The sequence below is a fragment of the Bombus fervidus genome, chromosome 3 (genome assembly GCF_041682495.2).
Source record: "Bombus fervidus isolate BK054 chromosome 3, iyBomFerv1, whole genome shotgun sequence".
NCBI lineage: Eukaryota > Metazoa > Arthropoda > Insecta > Hymenoptera > Apidae > Bombus > Bombus fervidus.
Window position 1 is genome coordinate 3,379,918 of NC_091519.1, and position 25,434 is coordinate 3,405,351.

The 25,434-nt window shown below is 33.6% G+C and overlaps 2 protein-coding genes across 12 annotated transcripts in view; one reads left to right on the plus strand and one right to left on the minus strand.

Moving 5' to 3' along the window:
• LOC139985897 (uncharacterized) overlaps positions 1-25,434 on the minus strand; it is a 44,961-nt gene that overhangs the window by 17,159 nt on the left and 2,368 nt on the right. For 3 of the 11 annotated variants that reach the window (XM_072000770.1, XM_072000771.1, XM_072000769.1), the window contains 7 exons: positions 9,935-10,032; positions 9,450-9,699; positions 8,207-8,348; positions 7,828-7,842; positions 6,341-6,486; positions 6,005-6,102; positions 5,468-5,677 (listed from right to left, as the gene is read on the minus strand). In XM_072000770.1, the coding sequence (XP_071856871.1) occupies positions 5,468-5,677; positions 6,005-6,102; positions 6,341-6,486; positions 7,828-7,842; positions 8,207-8,348; positions 9,450-9,648 (810 nt within the window). In that variant the 5' untranslated portion in view covers positions 9,649-9,699; positions 9,935-10,032. Of the gene's footprint in view, positions 1-5,467; positions 5,678-6,004; positions 6,103-6,340; positions 6,499-7,827; positions 7,843-8,206; positions 8,349-9,449; positions 9,700-9,934; positions 10,033-10,401; positions 10,535-14,154; positions 14,318-20,936; positions 21,114-25,434 lie in introns of those variants that run through there. The other 8 variants (XM_072000768.1, XM_072000778.1, XM_072000772.1 and 5 more) reach the window with 7 other exon arrangements.
• Positions 22,062-25,434, plus strand: part of Sprt (PDZ domain-containing protein sprite) — a 32,234-nt gene continuing 28,861 nt past the window's right edge. The window contains exon 1 of the mRNA XM_072000758.1: positions 22,062-22,235. The gene's annotated coding sequence lies outside the window, so the exon portion shown is untranslated. The remainder of the gene's footprint in view (positions 22,236-25,434) is intronic.

Genomic DNA, 25,434 nt, shown 5'->3' on the forward strand with positions numbered 1-25,434 from the left:
TGACTATAATCGTCCTGATGAATATCGAAAAGTGGACTCAGTCGGAAGTACGGACAAGAGAGAGCCGCAGGGGCTGTACAAAGGAATAGATGCATGAAGCACGAATAAAAGCAGAACAAAGGCACATCGTGAAAATATTGGATAGAAAACGAGATAAAGAAGAGAATAAAAGTGAGCTAACGATCAGTGGAAGAAACAGCTGTTTAATATGGATAATAGTGAAGAACAAGGAGAAGAAGAAAAATACAAGAAGTAGAAGAGCAAGAGGTGGGTGTTACGTAGTAGGAGGTAGGAGGCATACGTAGTAGTAGTAGTAGTAATAATAGAAGTAGGAGAAGAAGAAAAAGAAGAAGAAGACGAGAAGTAGTCGTAGTTGACTAGTAGTAGTAGTCGTAGTAGCAGTAGTAGTAGTAGAAGTAGTAGTGACGTAGTAGTAGTAGTAATAGTAGTAGTAGTAGTAATAGTAGTAGCAGTAGTAGTAGAAGTAGAGATTGTTAGCAAGTACCGATGGTCACGCGATGTCTGCCCTGTGGAGTAGAGCGAATTGGCAGCCGCAGTCGCGCGGCTCTCGAGCCCTCCTCGGGTACTGAAAGCACTGCTCCAAGACGCAACAGCCCCCGCCCCCACACTGCATCACCATATCCGACAATGTGGTCATTACCTTCAAGATTTTATGCGAGCGATACGTATACGTTCCCGGCGGAGCGTCATTTTTCGATTATTCATTAGTGCGAGGAACGACGATTTTCGCAATGGGTCAGCAGGGTTGGGAGAGGCACAAAGAGATCAATTCCATTAGAGTCTCGTTCGGAGAATCGATCGATAAATCTATTGCTAAATTGTCACAACTAAAGCTACTAATTACTTTTCCTGTCTACGCTTCTATTGCAAATAGTGTTATAATAAAAATCCGAAAAATCTGAACTTTCTAGACATTTGCAAGTTTTGTATTTGATCGTTTGTTTCTTTCGTTAAAAGAATATTTGTCGATCGTAAATAACGAAATTGTTCTCGGTACCAATTATTCTACTTCCAGATTTCGGATTGTTATTTCAAAAAAGTGCGGCTTTATATCTAATGTATATCAATTAATAAAGAGTAATCAGAGTAAAAATACATAGTATCTACGAGCGAAATAAATGTTAAATACGCGAATTCGTGATTAAAGAAGACTATATATTGTATTACTCGATTGATACGATCGAACAGATTTCCTCCTTTTGCGTAATATTATTTGCATCTTGTTTCGGAGAAACGAATTAATAGTTCGAATAAATCGACTTAGAACTGATCGAGGGTATAATTCTATTATAAATGTCGATATGCACATATCGAGAGAAAATGTACAATTTAACTAAAATTCATGTTGACGGTGTAATAAAATAACGACATAACTAAAAACAGTAGATGTAATCGTATTCTATCAATAAAATTTTTTTTATCCTTGAACTTTATAAACTTAGTAAGAAACTAGTATTTCAGCTTAGATAACTAGAACGTTCTGCAACTGTAGTTGCACCATCAGTAAGTGCACAGTTGTCAGTAAGCGTAATCGCAATACATGTTCCCTTAGGGATGACAAATTCGACTTACAAATGAAGTTCTCGAAGTTCAATTCGAAAATTCAAAAATATTTGAAACTTTGCATAAACGTAGTTCGTGTGATGCTAGTAACGAAATAATCTTTCTTCCTGCTGGAAAACAGTCTTAGAGATGAAAACACCCCCCGAAGAAATTTTGACTTTTTCTTCGTGGCTTATATTGTGGATATGAGAAACTAAAAAAAAAGTTTTTTCAAAATTATTCCCCCACCAGCTATAATTTTTTGAAGTTTTATTTCTTGTTATCATGCGCATAGTCTCCAAGGAGCTTTTTTTTAAATATACGAATGATTTGAAAGAACAAAATTTTTGAACACACAGGATCAAAGAGTGTAACATACAACGCTGATCGCGAGCTCTTGCCGAGCTGCGGCAGCTGGTGCAAATTATATTAGTTACATTAAATTATATACATAACTTCTTATATCTACAAGCATAGTGATATAGCAATTTTTTTATAAAATTTTTATTTACATATTAAAATTCGTCTGATGAAAATCATGCAAACAGTAAATATTTGTACAGAGTTCTCCGAAGAACATTACAACTTTTACTTCAGCCTTTTTTCTCTATCTTGTATATTTTCTTAAATATTTACGGTAATATGGACAGTCAATCAAATTTCTTTGGGCTGTTTTCACCCCTAAGACCGTTCTCCAGCAGGCAAAAGAAATTGTTCCGTTATTAACGTCCATGAATTACATTTGCGCAAAGTTTCAAATGTTTTTGAATTTTCGAGTTGCCAAACTTTTCTTGTTAGCGTTCTTCAATGAATGGTCACGACACAATTTCATTTCGGTTGATTTGTATGAAATAAATTCAAGAGAATAGAAATTTTACAGTAAAATTTGTTTTTAAAACACGATCAATGTTTTTTCGCCGTAACGTTTGTACAAATTTTTGCTGCAACTAAAATTAACCTTGCGTGTTAATGAAACAAGGGGTCGTTTCGTAGTCATTAAAGTAGATTATATATTTCCTTCACACAGAGAATTTCCGTGTTGAAATCCATAATATTGTGCGCAGGATATTCATCCGTCTGAATTTCAATTAATTTGCGACCTACATTCAGAGAAGTTAGCTTCTCTATGATTATTGAGCACGATAGCTGAAAGCGCCGCGACTATTGCCAAAATCTATGCCGACAATAGTAACAGCAGTAGACTAATCAATAATCGATAGTCTTTCATTGTATCCAAAGACTATAGTGTGGTTTATATCTGTCTGTGTGTATCTGGTAGATTCTTATTTGGAATTTTTACTGGCTGAATGATATAAATAAATGAAATCATATCCTGCTATAACATTGCGATGTTATAAAAATGTAATAAAAAAGGGAGCAACAATATGGCTGTTAATTTATACTTTAGAATCTAATATTTTTCACGCAACAGTTCCCAAAAATCAGTCGATACACTCAAATGTATTTCATTGGTATATTATTAACATTATATATTATATAGTTTCATTGTGGTTCTTGTTGCTACTAAAACTATTCAAGTTCTATTAGACTCTTATAAAACTGCTCTTCGTTTTTACTTTGTCGTTACAGAACCAAGATGCACGTCACTTGTATCTTATGTGAGTTTCACGCGATTAATCTGCAGTTTTTCGGTGATGTTTTATACATCGTTTCACTGTTTGATTTTTAATACTTCAAGCTACGTGTACGTCGATTAGTCTATAAATAACCATACGTATATACCGTCAATTTGCGGAGATCGTATACCGAAACTGAACTTAGACGTAGACAAGTGGGCACCGCTTAAACGAAAATATAGCTCTCGGTTCAATATTCGATCCGATACGTCTTTTTGACATACAGCTTTCGCTGGAAGCGGATGTCCCGTCTGTTACTGCGATTACGTGCACTGTCCAATTAAATCTCTGTACCATCTGATCAAATCGATACTTCTGATACATCTAAACATTTCTTGATTCGTATGTTAAATTACGCATACGAATAACTTCGAGATAACGTTCGTCCGATATGAATACCGATATCTGAGTACCCGTGCAATTTATATATATCGTTCGATGATATTGTTTCGGGAATTTATCGATACACATATAAACGTACATGTCTCTCGATAGTATTCAAAGGATACCGGAATGAATTTTTTAAATGTATTGCATCCTGCTGTGCAATTAGAGTTTGAATGTCTTCGTATGTGTATACAAGCATAAACGTGGTATAAAAAGATCTTATTTAAATATATCGAGTTGTTCGAAAAAATTCATAGTTTGACAATCGTTTGACGTTTATTCTATTATATTATGTAAAAAGGAAAAATATGTATAGATTACGTAAGAATGATAATGTTACTAAAGTGATATAAATGATAATTCAATTGTAACTGTTCGAAGGAAATTATACCGAAAATTAATCGATCGAGTAAATTAATGTGCGTCAAACATATAATTTAAAACGTAGTTTAATTATACAGCGTCTTTTTCAGCACAACAATGCCAATGTAATCTTTGCTAAACCTAATCCTGGAACGCTGTGTATATTTTTAGTTTATTTCAAATTTCCGTATTTAATATTATTATCAATTAATATTATAATTCTATGGTTCGTATAATTCCCGGAAAGCTGATATTTCGAATGTTTTGCTAATTAAGAAAATCATATGTTTCAATAATAATTCAATAATCATTTTCGTTTCGAAATTAACAAATAATAAATTAACAAATAAGAAGGATATTTTGTCGCACTCTGTTAGTAAATTAAATTAACACTAACCTTACCAGGCCCGATCAAATGAGTGATTTCAAAATTTAATTTAAAATTGTACATTCATTGTTACTTCTTTTGTTCATTTAATTTTACATTTTTATTTTATCCGATTTTTATATTAAATTTTTATATTATCCGATTAATCAATTTCTCAATCGTTTTGCTTGTTTCTTTTTGTACTATGGAAAATTCATCGCCTAGCTTGTTTACATTTTTTTCTAAAGTTTTTTGCCTGGAACCTTAGCTCTGAACTCGAGTAAGATCCAACCAACTGTAGTTGTATACATCTAAATGCGGTGTATGTTTGGCTAAGCACTTGAATAATCTGACGGAATCCATGTCAGGTAACGCATAAACACAACGGAGTCTTGACGGAGACTCTCAAGAAATACTTCTCAAGAATATACTCCCTCCATAATGATTTCTCTGTTGCTAAACGAAATCTAAATGCAGTTACAGAGTGCAGGCCGAAGCCTACGAGAAATCAAATATGACAGGAGTGAACAAATCTCATAATATTCGGTACATTGGTTTTGTATTTTGTTTTATCTCTGACTACGTCTACGCGTTTAGTGAAAAATTCATTGAAAAACATACAAAGTATAAGAGAGGGCTGTTGAGTCTAAAAATAAGTCTAAAAATAAGCAAATTGAAAGTGGGGATGATTTGTTCGACTATCACGCCTCTTGTTCATATTACATATAAAAATGAAAATATATGATTGATTATTTTATTATTATCTAAAAATTACGTTGTGCATTGTTTTCTATAATAAATTGACAATTTCTTTCGAAGAAACAACGTCTATTTCGTAACCGATCAAACGACCGGTTACAGTAGGAATTGATATATGAGAAGCGCCGGTACGGTTAGTGTTAATCGATTATTTTTCTACAGAAATGAATTTGATAGATATCAATTAAAGCTATATTTAGGTATAATTCCTTTTGAAGAAAAATTATCACAGAATTTTATATAAACAACTATAAAAAAATCAGCCGCTGCTATTCTCCTGGAAAAGTAAGCCTAGCTATTTCGAGTAGATTAAATCGCATATTTGCGATTTTTTTGCATCTACCTAGTGGAAGATCGAAGTAGCAAAATAGGGTGTATAATTATGCGTTACCTGAGAGCAGGTGTGTTGAGTCGGATGTTGCGTGTATGCAGCGTTCGCCGCTGCGCATACCCCAGTCCCAGGAACCTTCAATTGTTCCTTGTAATCGGGTTGATACGGCAGTAACATGCGAATCTTTCCCCAACGATTGAAGAACAGCGCTATCGCGCCTGCCCAAAAAATCAACACTAACACCACGATCCCCACTTCTACGCCACGGACCTGTAATTTAGATGTTCCTTCGATGTTCATTTTACGCGTCTAATTATTCAGCGTCTCGGCCAACAGGATTTCTATTTGCATTTAGATTTAGGTAGCCTTTATCCGAAGTGAGAATAACGAATGAAAGAAGAACAGCAACAACAGACGAATAATTACGTGAACGAAAATAAGAGAAAACATAAAAAATATTTCTTTCTGAAAATATCAAGTAGATATATAGGAGACTTCGAGATTTCACGAGTTTAGAGATATTTTCAGATTTTTAAGAGATAAAAAGGTATGTAATTAGTTGAGATTGTTCGAGGAACTATGTATTCTTGAACTTACTTGTATGTAAGGCTGTGGTTGTTGAGAAGAGGGTGGAGGAGGTGGAAGGGGGCCGCCTGTTATCGCTTGTTCCGGGGGAAAGGATGTTCGTGGTGGCTCTAAAACATTCCAGTAAATAATACACATCTTTAAACGTGCTGTCAATAAGTGCCACGAATAATGGGTAATTTATTTGAAATTTTATTTTCATTTCTATTTCATCGAGAGTTACTTAGGATCTTGATTTTGATAATATAAATCAAAGCTCTTAAAATCGCTGAGATATACGGTATTCTGCATAATTACGATATCTTCTTTATAGTTTTTGGAAAGAAAAATTAAATAAGAATAACTTACCAAGTGTGCGGAAGACGATTGGTCGACTTCGAAATCTCTTGCCGGCTCTCACAGCAGTGACGACAAGTTGGTACTGCGTATCAGCTCGGAGGCCGCTCAATGTAACAGCTTCACTATTTCCTGCGACCTCCGTCACCACCCTGTAACTAACCATAATCCTGTAACACCACCTTGCCATTGCAATCTGATTTCTATATTTTCTTTCTTTTTCGTGTTGTAATATGACCTCTATATATTATATCGGTTTTTGTTTTATATTTGGTACAAAGAAACAGAAATAATGCTTGCTTCTCAATTAGCTACGACGTAAAGAACTACGAGTAAATTCTGATTAATAATGGGTAATTTTCATTTGTTTATTATTTATTGTACATAATCCTCGCCTATTGGCTTAGGGCAGATTTCTGCTTTTACATCGTTCTCTTATTGCCTATATAAAAGGTAATTAATTGGGTAATACGTTTAGGGGAGCTATCCTAAGGTTATTATTGTATTAATGTACTATATGAGCGTATGATTTACGATATGGCTGTGTACATCAAAATATTTAAACGGGAAGTTTTGTATTTTCTCGGGGCCTCGAAAATTTTTAATATGATGATTTGATGCGACAATGAGTAAGTACCGCAATTAAAAATTATCGTTTCTATATAAAAAGTAATTTCTATGACCGTTCATAAACTGCACTCTAACTGTTTGATTAAAATTTATCATCAATAGCACTCAAAATAACAGTGTTGTTTTCTATATATTCACTGCGATAAATCATCTTGCGAGACACGTTTATCGCGCTGAATTTCGCAGAAACAAGTCCGTGACTACATTTTTCATGACAATTTTCCGCCACGTGCACATTTACTTTATACACGTATATTGAAACTCTTCCGCTATTATAGAACTATCAATTCGTGACATTTCAGTATAATATTTTCAGCGCGCATTCTCCAGATGCAGTACTATCGGAAAATGCATAAAGCGGAAAATCGATTTTTTAAGTATGGTCAAAAGTAAAGGGTCTGTTGAAAAGAAAAGAAGTATTACGTGTATTTCTAAGTTTCCCGAGTGTTTCGCATTGGAAACGTCTTCAAAGCCTATTCGCGTGTTCCTTGCAACAGCATGACATGTAATATCTAAACAACGGATGATTTTTCATATTCTTTCACAACATACACACATACACAATCACTCACACACCTCTCAATTGCACACAGTTTTCTATAATATAAAAATTAACCAAGTAAAAAGTGCTCATGTTACTAAAAATCAAGTGCCTGTTTAAAAGATCAAGTGGTACAGAAATTAATGGAGTAGAATGCTACTGGTAATGTTGGATAATTGGAAATTACTTGACTTTTTATGTTAACCTATGCAGGGCTCTTTTCAAACAAGTATTTCTTTTACGACTATATAATGAAGTTATATACTATCTTGGAGTAACGTAAGAAGGTAAGTAATGCCTTAAGGAATACCTTAAGAAAGCTATGTACCTGTCACTGTATTTCCTGTGCCGCAGTAGAAGTAAAAGCATCAATTAACATTAAGTCCTCCTTAAAAAATTGACATCAAAAGACTGATACCAATTGATAAACGAATCAAAGTATTCGCTCGTGATATTTGCGAAATACACGAAAATTTCAAAATGTCATGCCATGCATGATCGCGAAGTATATTATACAAACTTACTGTGAAAAAATATATAAAGAAGCTGTCGTAAAATATTGGTCTTAAAATTAGCATCAGTTTTAAAACCATGCCTTCGTTTCCTGTTTTCTTATTTAAAAGTTCCAACAGTACTTATGCTACTTCCCGATAGTACATGCAAAAGAACGAAAATATGTGGAATAATCTCAAATCTCCAGAACGCACCTTGCATCGGTTGGCTTGTACATGACGTCGTATTTTTCAACTTGTTCGACCTGGCTGGTGCTCCAAGAAACGCGGACAGACGTCGGGTTCAGGAACATCACCGTTATATTTTCCGGAACACCGGGAATACCTGTCACCGATCCTGGAGAAGCAAACACTTTATGAATACATTATAGATTCGACATGGAATAAATAACAACTAAACAACAAGTAGTACTATGGGTCTTTTTGTCGATAGAAATTAGGATGCAAATGTGACGGTTGTTCGATATACCAAGGTTTTAACTAAATGTCTCCTTACTGTTGAATCGGTCACAGTGGTGTCGTAAACTGGTTAGCTCAGTCTTCTGACCTTGCTTTTCTGAATATCTTTTATAGAATATGTTGAAAGAAATTTATAAAGTTTACATAGATGTCCCAATTCGTTAGAAAACATGCTGCAATGACGAATGACGAAAGCATGACGAACAAGGAATCGCGATACTTATCATCGTTTTTGTAGAAAGCGGACATTAATTTAGACTTAGTATCTAAAAGAACATTGAAAGTGATGGACGAGAGAATTTTTTTCTTCGTTACTATGCTCTCCATCATGACAAAGAATAGAAAATAGCCTTGAAAATTTGCAAAGTGTACAATATTATAGTCTCACTATCGTTCTCTTTGAACTAGAGTACTAAAAAGAAGAAAATTTTAAATTGATTAAATTAGTAACGTTGAATTTGACGAAAATAGACAAACAACGAAGATAATAAAATTACATTGATTACCTCGTATATAATATTATAATATGTTTCTCGAACTGAGAAAGATTCTCAATACGGGATCCTCGATAAATAGGGTCCGTCGCTTCTCAATCAAATAACGATCCTCGAAATGGAAAGGCTTGTGATATTTTATATAACTGGATTATCGAGCCATATTTTCATGAGATTTCGAGCATCAAAGGAAAAAATTGTATTACATTGAGAAAAGGCGAAGCAATATAGCGAAAAGCATTAATACTTTCGTAGTTGCGTTTAGACTGAATTTTATCGGATTGACTTCAGCAATTTTATCTGGTACGCGAAATGAATTTTACTCGCTGGTAGTAGTTTCGAGTTAGTAAGAAGAAAAAGAAAGAAAGAAAGAAAGAAAGAAAGACGAGAGTAACTATACGTACGAAATTTTAACTGGCAAATATGATTATTTATTTGAAGAATACTACGACCGAAGCAAACGTATTAAATAAAGTAAAACATACCTACAAAACCAGCTCCTTGTAGGAATAGTATAGTGGCCCAAAGGACCATGCCGCCAAAATGGCGGGCCAGGTATGGACCGCGTATTCTTTCACGCACGCGTTTTCCACTTCCGCTCTCTCTCAGATATGTACGAGTTTGTGCCTTATATATAATTGCTGGGTAATCTGCACATGCACCTCTCTGAAAATTGGTGCTCATCTAGCCTCCTCTACCGTGCTGCATTCTTCTTCTTTCATTCCACCGTAACCACTATAAAAAACAATTAATAACGAAAAATAAACATTCGAATATTACGTTACTTATAAAAAGTGATTTTGTCGTAACATTATTAATTTTACTTTACATTGCTACGATATTTTTCCTACGTTAATCATTTATAACATTCCATTAATTAAAAATATTCGATATTCCGTACTTTTCTCATAAAAGTTCAAATAAACTTCCTGTTAAATTATAGAAATTGCCCGAAATGTAGAAACAATACCGTTATTGCAGGATGAATTTGAAGGATCTCCAGTGGGAACATTGTACTTGCATCTCTTTATCCAGATAGGGTACGGACAAATTCATCCCAATCGTAATCTGAAACATAGTTTATACAATCTACGTTAGTCGACTGTAATATCGTTCTTTTATAGCGAAAGAAGAATTATCTTAACACACGTTCGACGTAGCGAAATATTTTTCAAATCAAATTAGATATCGTTGCAATTATCAAAAAGCGATGCACCGTATTACAATTAGATTTGCGTGAGCCATTGTAGATAGAGAAACTTAATTTTTTACGATATCAAATAAAAGAAACAGCTATTACACATTTCCGAATATAAAATGGATATTAGGGTAAACGTGACAAGTGTCGATTTGCTTTGGGGCTGCGTATTAGTGACAATTTGCGCGTGAACACGATACAAATCGTTAATAATAAGAGGGGCGTACGTATGTGCTGACCTTTCCGCGTTGCGTGGCACGCGCACAAACACAGTAAGTATGTACTCATGTACCGGTCTGTGCCAGCGAAAATACTGAACGATGCCCCGTCGCGTTGGTACTAGCTAGCCGGCCGCAAGCCTTCGAGCAACAAATGAAGCTTGTGGTTTATATTGGCACGCCTTTATACGCAGTCTCGAGAAACTATGCTTCTAAGCTCTCGCGTACGATGGTATCGTGCTGCTTGCCCGCAACTTAGCATGCTTATCATTGTCGTTACCAAGTTTCCAAAACATTTTATGACCACTCATATTCCGGCTATTACTGCTTTATTATTACTTTATTGTTCCGCTATTGCTTGTTCCGCTGCGCTATTGTAATTCGTATATCGTTAATTTAGCCACATTACGTGTTCCATAGCATATGTTTTTTAACTTTCCTCCGTTCCTCCCTTTGTTGTTAAAATAATTTTTAGAATCCTTTTGAAAACAATTTCCGATTCAGTAGATCAATAAAGACATCGATTGGCGTAAATACATATGCACAGTTTATTTATTATAACAATTATAACAAATTATATTTCACTCGAGCTAGTTAATAATAAACACTTCAATACACAGGGATGAAACAGATTTTGAATAAACGAAGTAGAAACGTTTTTATTTCTATCAAAATATTGTATCAGTTACATTGCTCCGTTGTGACAAAGAGCTCTCGAATTGATGGCAACGAAACAAATTGTTTTTAGTGGATTTCAGAGAGAATTTTTTACGCCACGAGGCTTAGTATAGATCGTATTTCTAACCGTCGCTCGCGGTCCTACAGCGTTGCAGTCAGATCGTCTTATCTGCCCGACGAAAAGTATCGACGAGCGCATAGTTGTCACTAAGCAGCGAGTTCCAGAAACGTCGATTTCGGTCCGTTATTTTATTCTCACAAAGAAGGTGGCCTACGTGATCATAGGCGCGAACGGTGGCGTGATCCGAGCGTAGTGGGGGTCGTCTCTCCGAGAAGACAAAGAATTGATCTAAGGGCAATCAGTCTCATTTGAAGATTCAAACGACATACATCGAGAGGTCTGACGATTGAAAATAAAGTCGCTTGGTCTAACGAATTCATTGAGAGATATCGCAAAGTCGGGTCGAATTTCTGTAACGCATTAACTGTATTCATCGCTAAATAATTTGTGACGCTTTTATTATTATACAATTTATTGTTGAATATACAAGCTATATTAACCTGTTAACACAGTATTAAATTCATTGAACCACCTCTGTTATCTTAACCATAACAGGGGAACGACTAATTCGCGGCGTCGATTATACGAATCGTAGCGAGAATTTACGCCTCTCGCTGACGCGTTTTCCTCGCGACCGCGTCTCTCCGCGAACGGTCGTAACAGAATTGTACTATTAATTGACCAGTAAGCTGTGTTTTGTGATACGGAAATATTTAAGGGGATTACGATTAAACGAATGAAACATTGTTCCGATCGAAAACAAAGTTCGGATTATAAAAATAGCTGCTGAAATCGAGGTGGTCCACGTCAATGAACCTTGCAAGCTGAGTCATCCGTGAAATTAGCTCCGTATGGAAACGTAAAAATATCATTGTTATTACGTCCGAAAGAATCCCTATCAGGAAGAAAAGGAGTTGTTAACTAAAAATTGGCTAATTTTAATAGGCGAATATTGTTGCGACAACATCTCAAAGTTAAAATCTCAAGAATAAAAACTAATTAAAACATTTACTGCAGATGGAATGTTTCATTTCTTATGCAGTACTTTTAATTTATGATGAAATCATAGTTGAATGAAACATGTCACGCAAATAAAATTCTTAAATTTCAAGTACTCGATTATCGTTGGTTTCTTCACGTGCATAGGCACATAGTTACAACGAAAATAGTAACGGATATTCCGCATTGCGGTAAATGCTGTTCATCTATCTTCAGGATCATATTATTCAGATATTTCATAAGAACTAAATGATCTGATTATCGAAAAATGTAGCAATGAGTTTTGTTTCCTCAATTTGTCTAAATCATTTTTAAAGCGTTTCGAATTTTTCGTTACATATACATACAATATATGTGTACATATATTCGACATAATTCGGAAGGTTTTGAAAGCACGAGTAGCAGTATAATTTAAATCGAATCCTATTTCTTCCTTCGAAGTAACAAGGTGACCATCTCTACTCGTCCAAGCTTCTGTTATATCGCATAATTTATATGAAAACGGACTTCATGCGTTCAGTTTATATTCATCTTCACTTTTGCTACTCGAGCTAAGTGACGCAGTGGTAGAATGGTTTAGCCTCGTTTGAAGTGCTATTTCTCTTGCTGTTGATCTTAGACTATTTTCAGAAATATCTCTATTATCGTCAATTGCATTTTATTATTGAACTGCCTGAATACTTAACGCTAAACAACACTCGATATATAGACGAACCTAATATCGTTAATATTCAATCATTTGCGATGACTGATTCATAGCTTCCCCATTTTCTTTTGATTGACACCTTCTTTTACACTTCATATATCAGATGAGGAATTTATGGGCCCTCCGCTTCGTTGAGAAAACTTTTTAGATATTCATCGAGCTTCTTTTTTATCTTATCGAATTCAACCTATCTGGAGTTTTGTCTTCATAAATTTTCATATAAATTCACGTAAGCTCGTAACTATGTAGACGGCGTTTAAAACATGAATAAAATATTTACGCGCGTTATAAAACGTAGTGAATAAGCGTACGACGACTACGAATATTTGTGTATAATATAACATCTTTTTCTCTGTCATATCATGCAGAATGAAAATGCAGGAATAGAGTAGTTCGGAAGTAAGAATACAATGTTGGGGCTGAATGCTGTTTTTTCCGATTGTCTTGGAAGCTCTCCAATTTCACTTTCTACGACAAGTTGTCCAACGCATTTGCACGAAACGCAAAAGGAACATCTCGCTGACATTTCCGTTTCTATTTTTCGCCTATGTTCCTTCTTGTTTTTTAGCTTAAAGCCCAGTGAAAGCCGACGGAACGTTTAGCTAGCTGTAAATGTCTGACTTTCGCTTTCTTCAAAGAATGTGACCATGAGCAAAACAGTTGTAGTCACGAAAACTCAAGGCGTACAAGGTGCTTTGTGGTATACTTTCATGGTATCTATACTAGGCCAGGCTACAACTGCAGTATCGCTCAAAATAAGTCGGAATGATGCAACGAATTCTTCATAATTTAAGGGCACACCTTGTATTAGTGTCTATATTGCCTAATGTTTCTTAAATAGACGCTACAATTTATCGTTTGCTAAAAAAAAAACATTGACATTGTTGAGGATATCGAACGGTGTATGTATCGACCTATTTTTTATAAACTCTAATATTTCATTGAAATAATGAATACACATGTATTACGCGTTAAAGTTACAGATCTTTGAACGATTCGTTTATTATCGTAAATTGCTGATAATCATATGAATTATTAAAGAATACGTTGCCAAGTTGATAAGTTGCCAGGGATTTCGTATTTCTTACCAAGCACTGAATAAAAAGTAAAAAACAACTGTATCTGATATTTCTAAAGAAAGTTTACGCGATTGCAATGCAACTATTCCGATTGTTAATAAAGTTTTTCACACAGAAAATCTGTAGCAAGATATACTAAATGAAATACCTATTTTTCAAAAAGAACGCTTTACTTGAAAAAAAGAAATGTATTCTATTACTTTTAACTCTAAAATCAACCCGTTGCTGTTGTATCGTTAATTTCGACTCACCCTGTACGAGTGTTGGAATTCTGTCACCAAGGTAATGGCACGTGCTACCACTTGTCCATGATTTATCTACAGAACCTCGTTTCGTCATTGTGCCTGAAGATTAATTTTCAAGCAGCCTCGCTATTCTCATTGAACTCTATAACACTATACTCATTGAACGGATAGGTATTCTTGTTTTAACACCTCATTGCTTGTCCTGTGTACGAACTACATGTATCTATACATATTCAAGTGCACTACAAGCGATGTGTGCAAAATTACAATAGTATTCAAATATATTTGAAAATATTTTTCTTGTTTACAAAAAAAAAAAAAAAAATATGTACATCTATCTAATTTGTTAATTTTGTTCGATATGAAATGGATTAAATTACTTGAATTAATGATAGTATTCGTTGAATTATGTATCTTGAGAGAGACAGATTATATCAAAGTTACGAGAAATGGTCAGATAATAGTTGATTATAATTATGACACCTTTCCAATTGTACTGGAGTTGATAGTATTAATTGAAGTAAACGCAGTAATGTAATAACCAATCAAATTTCGTAAAATTAATCGTGCGGTACTATACGCGCGATACTGCGTGCAAACATTGTACAATATTATTGTATTATTTTATCCTTAATAAACCTGCCACACACCGCTCGTTAAGATTGATTTTATGCATGCAACGAGCTAATTGTAAATGATAAACCAACATCGTTGTTAAATATAGAACAGGGATTTTCACTTTCGAACAAAGCAAAAATTCGGACGCTCACAGTTTACAGCAACAAAAAGACGATACAGTAAAGAGATAAATATAGTAGAACGGAATTGTTATTAGATTCATGCTGACGCCTAGGCGCACCAACACTTACTGGTCGCAGCACCTTCGAGTTCCCTTCTGCCTTCTACGCGTACCTTTTTTCACCCGGCAGCAAAGAAAGTGCTATTTCTGCTGTGGGGAAAACCACTTCCCCGGGAGATATGCAAGGGAATGGTAATGGAAGCTCGAAGAAGTCGTACGACGTTACAAGAATTGTGTGCTCACATCGTCGAATTTCCGATTGCCGGAAATAGAAGAAATAACTAGGTGAACCGAAAACTGACATGTACAAAACTAATCCGAAGTTCACATAGTTCTACGAATTAACGAAGCGCCAATTGATTTCACTATAATATTCTTTTTACTATGTCTATGATCCTAAAATGTAATTTATCTAATAGCTATTTGAACATGCATATTAAAAATAAATATTTTGTGTTGATATGTTTAATCAATTAATAATTAGAGAGATAATAATACTTTAGAACATGCTTTAAAATAACTCCTTTGTTTATTTTATATAGATTGCATATGTATATATCAGTGTCAGACAGTTCAGAGTATTAATTATTCATATTCATATCATAGAATAACTTATCTGTATTTCAAGGATAAGAAGTACTTTTTGTTGAAATAAATAAAAGATCAGGCTAAAAATGGCTAACCAAGTAGTTCTAGACTGCTTACACTAAAATTCTTCATTTTTAATATTAAATTTAAGATTATGCAGGATAAAACAGATGCTTTACAGAAATCAAATAAAATTTTTACGATAAAAAAGTAATTTACTATGGCGCTCAATATCTTCGACACTTTGTAAAACTGGAACATCTAGGTGGAAGAATAAACACAGCGATGAAAAAAGATTTAACGAATCCTTGGAATTTCATTTTATAATCACAGTGTTAAGAAATGGAATTGAACAACGTTAATTAACTGTCGTGTTAACGCTACGTTGGTTCTTAATAGGCTAAAGATTAAAAAAGCCATCATCGCTTTCTAGAAAATTTTTGCAAAATTAATTCAAAGAAGGAGAAAAAGAGAAAATAAGAAAGGAAAGCGTATCGAATACAATACACGTACAACACAGTATCGATTACTTATTTCCACTAGTCTCTACTATCATTATTTCTCTAAGGATTCAAAAAGTTGTTCCTTTGATGTTTACAGGATTACAGGAAGAATACAGGAGTTATCGGGCTCTAGAGCAATTCGATTGTGCGAAGAACATAAATATCTTCTTGGAGATTATCTTATCCATTGAGACCACGAAGAGATTTTGACAAAATACATAAAACGACGTAAAATCAAGATACTTTGAATCAACTGACATAAGCATCGGATAATGAAAACAATAGCTGAAAATAGATGGCTTAGTAATTATCAAGATCAAGCTTTTCAATTCACTTTGACGTTGCATACGCGAGCAATGTAATTATGCTGATGTATGTAATAATATTAGCATAATTGACCCTAACTTGGCTAGTCGCATAAACAACTGTACCTAAATTTAAATCCACGTTCGCTGCTGGAGATTGAATTAATTATGGCGGAGATTAATAAAAGATGAAAATGAAATGTAAATTCAGACGTATATTAGCAAGAAAAAATATTATACCGAAGAATACAGAAAATGAGACATCTGCCTTTTCACCTGTAAATTACATTTTTAATTAAAAACTTTAATAAATCCTTGTTAATTACAGGATGAAACAATCGCGTTTTACAAAAATGTTCCAACACTTAAAATGTATATTTCATTAAAAAAGCAATATATGTGCTTTCTACAATAAACGTGCTTTCTCTTATCTTTATGAATTTATGCTGTTGTAAATACCTAAAACTTTTTGTTCCTTATCTAAAAAATAATCGGTACTATAATCTTAAAAAATTCCTATGACCATTACAAAGCCTTGTAATCAATTCGAGAAGATGCATTTGGCACGCGTTCAGAACCCGTTAATGTTGTCCCCTCTAGTTTTAGCGATAAACACAAATTTTATTGGCATGAAAAATGTCTTCATCAACTGAAAATAAAAGGACAAATAGAAGTGTAACAAGGGTCATGTACAAAAGCCACATAAAAACTACCTTGTTTGTGCTATAGATGTGGGTACACAGATTATGGCGCCATTTAAAGCACCCAGTACATTTAATCCATTTTTCATCCCTTTATGTCGCTCGACAACTGCTTGTTATACCTACAAAGCACAGGTCGCATTCTATTCGTCTCAGAGGGGAAATTCAGATCAACGGAGGAGAAGTAAATTAGCCACAAAGTCATTTTTCAATAAAATTGCTTTAGTAGCAATATTCTTTAATATGTCTTAATTAAAAATAAATATTCTTTTCACTTATTATTCCCTTTATTTCGCCCTTTAATCGTGACACAATATCTCATACAACTATTGATTCTTGCTGAGCTATTGATCGAATAACAATATTCATGGGTAGTTAATGACGGTGGACGCTTTGAACAATAAATTTCCACGTTTCTTTTGTATTAAGGAAGAGAAATCTCTTTTTACTTTCGAGTTATTAAATTTCTGTTCACTATCCTGTACATACAAATAACCTTTGTATTTTTACGAAGAAAAAGGCACAGAAATTAATATCATATAAATAAATATCGTCAGAATTCCCCTCCACTGCATTTATAGAAAACAATCCCATACAAAGTTTACTCTTCTTGCGCACATTCATTAACTAAAACTACGACAAGTGAAGAAGAGAAGTTGTAGTAATTTGAGAAATAAAAGGACAATCATTTTGTTGCGAGCTCGGCTTAGTCCGGATTTCGGGGAAGAGGGAAATAGATGATAATTGAGAGGTGACAACAGAGATGGTAATAACGTTACGAAGGAAGCGTTTTTTGCTATCTATGGATGTTTGTGAAAGAAGAAGATGCCTATATGGTTGTGACTAGAATCTGCGTCAAGGAAAGCACCCGTCTCTAGGGAGAAGGAGTTGATATTGCTTGAAGAAGAAAGGAAGAGATAGAACGGGAAGCTAGTCCGAGATCGAGCTTCGGTTGAATTTGTGGAAGTCGTAAAATATAAGAGTGTCGTCTTTAATCCGTGTAGAAGTCGTTTGCGGCTTGTATTTTCGTTCTTTTCGCTTGAGCATAGCGATAAGACTGACTTTTTCCTGGAAAAGGGTCCCGTATCGGTCGAAGTTTAAGATCACTTGCTAAATTCTACGAAAATTGGATATTACGGTAAATTTTATACTGGTGCTAATATATTCTTTTGTATAGGTAACAATAATTTATCAATTGATAATATTATAAACATTTCTTTTAGAAGTTTAAAATTTTTCGTCAAATAGCGTAATTGAATAATTTAAGAAACGCGTATCAAAAGTGTAAAATATCATAAAAGAGAATTCTGGGCACGATAAAATGTCAATTGAAAAAAAAACAGAGATAGGAAAATAAGAGTTCTCATTACAAGATTTTCTTTCCAATTTATTTTATTATTATTTATTATATTTATAACAATTATTATTTTTATAACAATATTAAAACGATTAATTATTGGATACTCGACGTAAAAGAGGTGAATGAATTACGAATATGCTTCCACAATAGAGATTATCGCTTGTTCAAATGGTCAATGATATTGATTGGAGTAAGAAAATGAGCGCAAGCACCGTAGTCACTAATGTGCCACACTGGTACGTACGTACTTACATATGTAGTATTGAAAGTACACGGCTTCGCGTACCCCTAAGCGATTACGTTGGATAACGTGTGCCACACGACAACTAGGCCGATGCTACGTCAGATTGGCATTAAAATGTTCCGAGTAAACTAGAAACGGGACTACAACGATTTCTATTCCATCAAACTATCAAACCATCAAACCGTTCTATATATAATTTCCTCTTTTAAATATATTACCCTTTGATATTTCGTGCTATATTATATTACAAATTACGGTGAAATATATTAAAAGGATCGAACAATCGATTATTCGATTATTATTACAGGTATATATCAAGCGGTTTCTAGGGTAAATATTGAAATCTGTGGCAAATCACGAGATAAAGCAATTTTATAATTAAACAAAGTATTAATTCTCTGATTAATCCAATTCAGTTTCATTTAATATGTACAGGACTTTCATTTAAATTGGATTGCTAAATATAAGAAGGATTAAAGAGGGTTTTAAGAGGAAAGAAATTATATTACAACGACATGGAGATTCCAATTAGATACGTAACAAATTTTCTTTTTCGATGTGATTAACTCCGATCTCTGATTTTATCGAATATTTATTGATTTTAGTATCTAAATCTATACACTTGAATCCGTCACGGACTCAATCAATTGTCTAAATCCGTACATTTGCACGCCTAACAAGTTTAGATATAAAATTCAATAGCCTACTATTCGAATATATAGATTTAGATCCCTCAGACATTAAGTTATCAACATGAGCTTTATAAAGTATTTATCTTTAGTATTAGTTTCTATGATAGTGGATTAATCATGGAAATCACTTTAAATGGTACTTTTGCGAGAGTAAAATTGATTGGATTTCGCAACGCTATCGGATTTCTGTAAGATTTAACTTACTTTCTGAAGCTTATAAAAATCCAATCTCGATTTCAGATTGATTTTCTGACGCGATACTTTTATCTGGAATGCTTTGATACAGAAGAAAAGAAAGAAAACTATGTGTATCTCGCACAGTTTTATGTCGCGGGGCACAAAAATGTTTAACCGTGCTATTCTCCTCGAGTCTATATGCCTCGAAAAATTCAAGAGGAATGCTCTTTCATTGGATTATAGGTCAAAAGCAAGATTGGTAAATATCTTCAATAATAATATTTTAAACCAGGTTATTGAAGGTAGTTAATGACAATAACGATAAGAGGTATAATACTTGAAATGAAATTGGAAGCTATTTTCTATAATTATTCATTTGGTAAATGAGAAAAGTAAGAAAAGTGGATAAACAGACATCTGCTTGATCTAATTGCAAGCGACAAGTGAAAGCCAAGTTGAAAGAAGATAGTCACTTTGTTATTTCGAACCGATAAGGGTAGATTACAATATTGGCTTTCCAACAATAGAAAAACCAATACAAATACATAAAATACATCCTTATGTACATGAACACACGACAACCTTCATTTACTATAGAGTGTAATCAATGATGCACGAAAAGTATCGAATACAAGACTAATAGGAACTACTGTGTGCGATATATTTGAGTTGGCGAAGAAAACTAAAACTGAATATTCTGTTCTTATACTCCTTATTATTCAGATAAATATAACCCCTATCGTATAATACGCTGCATACGAGACTTTGCTCCCTATTCAAAGAGGCATTCAAAGAGGTGTTTGAGACCTATACGTATGTGAGTAGGCTTTGAAATGTTGGAAAGACAAAGGCTGCTTCATTTAAAAATGGCACACCAAAATGTTCCTACGTCATTTTGCGCATGAAAATTCTTTTCACTCTAAATTCACTGTTTATGATTGTCAGCGATAAATTAAAAAAATATTACAAGCATGATAAATTTTCATTCATTAACTAATATAGCTTTATTTTATATTTAATCGATAAAGTCGCACGTAACAAAGATAGTAATGAGATCGAGTGACCTCCGAAATTCTCTGACAAGAAAAAGAATTGCATGACAGAGCCCTCTTGCATAATGAATATTATTAGCGAAATACAGATTACAAGTTACTAGTGCTAATTAATTGTTTCGTGTAATAATAACAAGTTTGATAATAAAAGAAGTCTTATATTAGATTTTGAATTACAACCTAGCTGATAATATCTTTCACAGCAAAATTATAAAAAATTGTAAAATTGTATTTTTCTACGGAAATCTGTCAAAGTGTTTACATATAACCTACAACTTGTCATTTGGTAATTCACTAATATCATTAATTATAAATTATTGTGCAAGAAGATGATTTGTGTGCGATTAAATATGATGTTATTATGTACCTTTTTATACAAGTCTTATAAACAATTTCTTCTGATCTCGTTCATCTCGTTCCTCGATTTTTAAGAAAGCCATTTCCTTTCACAAGTTAGACAGAATCACTTGTTCATTCTTATATTGAGTTTATAGTAATTATATCCATGTTTAAAATTCAGGTATTTATTTCTTTAAGCGTAATATAAGAAGCAATTACTGCTGGAATCACTTTACACAACACGTAGCCTTTCGAAGAACTCACTGCTTTGTGTTTAAATGTTTTGAATATACTCGACCTGCCGCCAGGCGAAACGTCCCCACCAATACGAAATTTATGGACATAACGGTGGCGTGGAATATCATTCGATTGTCGAAAATGGAAGAGATATGTCAACTCGTTTCAGGTACGTAACCTATATATTAACTGCGTAACGTGTCCACTACTTTTTTCTCTATATAATACTAGATATTAGGTTCGTTTGCTTACTAATTTATCTGTCAATTTATAAATATTATTACAGTAATGTTAAATAGCCTTTCCTTAAGCTTTTTTGTACTTTTCTCTTCGATCGTGTATTCAGCTATTAGAATTGTTGATAGTTTGTAAATAAGTACACAGTATTAGTTGCTTTTGATACAGATTTTGAATTCGATTATTGTTTCGTCTGAATATAATTGGTAGTAAATTATATCTTATCTTATATCTTTCATCGTAATTATATCTTTCATATATGTATATTATCTTATACAGTTGTTTTAAATTCCTGGTTTCCGTTTGTACAGATTAATGGCGGGAAAAGAATAGGAGTTCAAATATGAACAATTTGACAATGAACAATCAATTTGTTTTTATGAAAATAATTATTTTGTTTTTATGACTTTTTATGGAGATTAGGTAATGTCTAATTTATCTTAACGAAAACAGTCTTACGTTTTATCACTGGATCTACTAAATTTTTCACTTATAAAATAAATAACATGCTTCAGAAGTTACTAAATTTTCATTTTTTAAATTTCTATATTAGAATCCAAATTTTTATTATTATCATCATTATTATTCCAATTCTCATTATTATTATTAGAATTATATATCTAATAGAGATTAATCTTCCATTATTTCAAACTTTTCAAATAATGAACACTAGTTTACGTTTTGTTACAGATTTTTCGTAGTTTCCATTTCGCCAATGGAATTCGACTTGAAAATCGATGGTTTTTCCGTGACAACCACCCTTGTGTTAGAAAATGTGAATTCTTACACTCGTGATAACTTGAGATTTTCTAAGCTACTACAACATCGATGGCAACATCCTCCGCATCTAACTGTGAGTCACATGCATTTTTGTTTCTTTGGTCATTTAATCATGTCGTACGATGAAAGATCCGAATCGACACGAGTGATTAGTTGTATTACATAGAACTTTTTACGAATATAATGACCACCATATATTTATCATGCCAATGAGTAGTAACATTTCCTTTTTCTGTCTCTCATGTATTAGTGTTTTATTGGGGATAGGTCTTTTTGCATAACATGCTCTTTTATATATATTAATATCACGATAATAATTTTTTTAATTTCATCTTTTATTTCATTATAATATTATTATATAATATAATATTCGTTATTTATTACATTATAATATTATACATGATTAAATTATTTGATATTCATACATATTATATACGGAAAAATAACTAAAAATGTAAAAGAATTGAAGTTTAATTATTTCTATATAAAAATATTCCGTATTAAATTTCACGAAATTTAAATTTAAAATTAAATTTGCAAGAAGGAACTTCAGGATAGTCAGATTTCGGAATCTAAGCCACGCATTTTGAACACTGCTTTCATATATTCGAAAATATGTTTTGACAAAGAAATCACTGGAGGTTATTTTCATTAATATGTAATTTGGAATCAATTATTATATTGCATTGTGTTTTTCCATTGAAATTCTGTTTTTAATGCACTTCTGAATTCTCAATAATACAATAACTTTTCTAATTCAAAGTAAAATGAGGAAATACAAACTGAAATATTAATAGCTCGTTAGATAAAAGATGGGTACACCAATTATTTTTAGTTCAGGATTTTCAGATTTAACACTTTGTACGTCCATTAGCAGTTTCTCGATCACGTGCCTAGGTGCTACATGGGTAAAGGAAAGGCAATGGACACGATGACCGTAGTTCATAAGTTTATAATAATATCTCAGCGACTGTAGCTATGCGTTACTATATCGTATACGATGTATTTTTCACATTGTGTATATGTGAAATTGCGTTATGTCGTTTCGTCCCTTGTTCTATCTAAATGTGGCGGATGAGATATGGAGATTTTGGTATATTAATTACAGAAATAATTAGGATGCTTTCTGTTACAACCGTCCAATGTATTTCAAATCAATTTCTTAAAATAACTGATAACGTCGATAGACGTCCTTACAGGAGATTTTATCCCGCTGAAGCAAATCGCTTATAGATACTCGACAAAGATTCGTAAATGCTTTCGTGTCGTGATAATCGCCTACCAAATGGTTACTCGTGTTATTCGTAACTAACTAACTAGCGCTCGCGCTCGTGTCCGCTTATTTATACTGATCGGGGGAGAGTCAGAAAATCCGAATTCACGTTTCATCGACGGTTGCACGTAGCGGCAACAGTGTTTTGCCCGGAGTTTGTTTATCATTGCGTTTCATACGTCAAGGCGGTATCAATGTCCCGAGGCAAAACAACATGAGTCGCTCTCACTTCGCTTCGTCCTATGACTCATGTGTCACCACAAAAATATCATTATTTCTTTATAAGACATATACAGTCTTCCAGTTATAAAATTATTTCTAATTAAAATTGAGATTATACATACTTTTATTGCGCATTGGTTTTACGCGATGGTCGCTAGTCATCGCCAGTTGATTTTGAAAAAATGGTACGTAAATTAGAGTGTGAAAGCAGTGTGCAAAACTCGGGTATTGGAGGCGTCGCAGCACATCCTCTCTCGTGCAGGCTCCAATGTACCCGGCTGATATGTGTGATAATCGTGTATTGTGCGTGTGTTGATGTATTTGTTTTTTGCCATTTCTTAAATATAGAGTTAGATAGATAGGTAACGTATTCTCTGATGTGCGTGTTATTTATAAGTAGGTAACACCAGGGCAGATTGATACAGTCTCTGATCGGGTAAGCGCATTTTCGTATAACCAATCAATCAACCTCTGAAATTATTATTTGAAAAATAGATGGTGAAATTGGCACAAACGGGGAATGATAATCGTCTAGTTTCTTCTATCGATTTTTCAAATTTGACGATTTTATCACGCTATCGCGATCGTAATTGCGAAATAGGTCTCGAAACGCTCGTATATCGCTCGAGGTTCTGTATATACGTGTACGCACGTGTGACCAACGATCGCTATAAGCGTTGTTCGTATATTTGGGCGTTTAGGTCTCGTGATTTATCATTAAAAGTAAATTTTTGTTTGCGATCTCGAGCCTAGATTTAAGTTTCATCATCGTGCCCGAAGAAGTAAGAATCCTTATAAGCTCGAGAGACTCTATGGCAATTTGCCATAGAAGAGGGCAACTACTAATGGCTTTCCATCCAGAGGATGAAGAGTCATTATTGTTATTACTTCGTCACTATGCTCGCTTTTAGTATTTTAGTTGTAGTAGTAGTATTTATAGTGGTAGTAGTGGTCTATTTCTTGGTCAACGTAAATGTTGATTCACCTTCATATTGGGCAAATTGCGCCTTTTTTGTACTGCCGGTAATTAATTACTGTTGCGACTGAATGTCAATTTCAATTTCAATTAGAGTTACGATGGAGTGATCGTGGTTGCTTCAATGTCGCTAATTATAAAATATCGCATCGTCTTTAATATGTTTTATTATGAATTGTTAGGATTTGTAATGTTTTATTTTATCTAAGGCTGAATTAGAAAAACTGTGACTTTTAATTAATTTTGTAGCGTTGCATCTTTATGACTATTGCAAATATTTTTCCGTCTAATAATGCAGGAAATATTTCTTTCTTTATTTCTACAATAACTACTGTTGAGCAGTTTGTGATTACTACTTGGTTCAAAAAGTTTCAGTTTCTAGTTTAATAATACTTTCAAAGTTGCTGCATTTTATTTTTCTTAAAGAATGACACACAAACAAAAGTGCAATTTCTCGGATCATTTATTTTGATGAATATAAACTTAATAAAACAGCTTTGAAACTACAAGGATACTAAGTCTTCATAACACTGAAATCGTCAAACTTTTACAATCACAAGAGAAGTACGCATCAATTAAGATAGTCCTTAAATTTGATTAAAAATTTTCAGTTTTAACAAAAGTTATACTATTGATATTTATCTTGGAACAGTATTTGTTATATAGATGAAATGCTTAATGAAGTGCAACGTTGTTTAATTCCTTCACGCGTCTCATAATTTTGTCACGGAATGTTGTCTCCTGTGTAGTTAACAAAAATCGATTGGCTATTTTAGTCTAGTGGGGATCGCAAATGAAGAT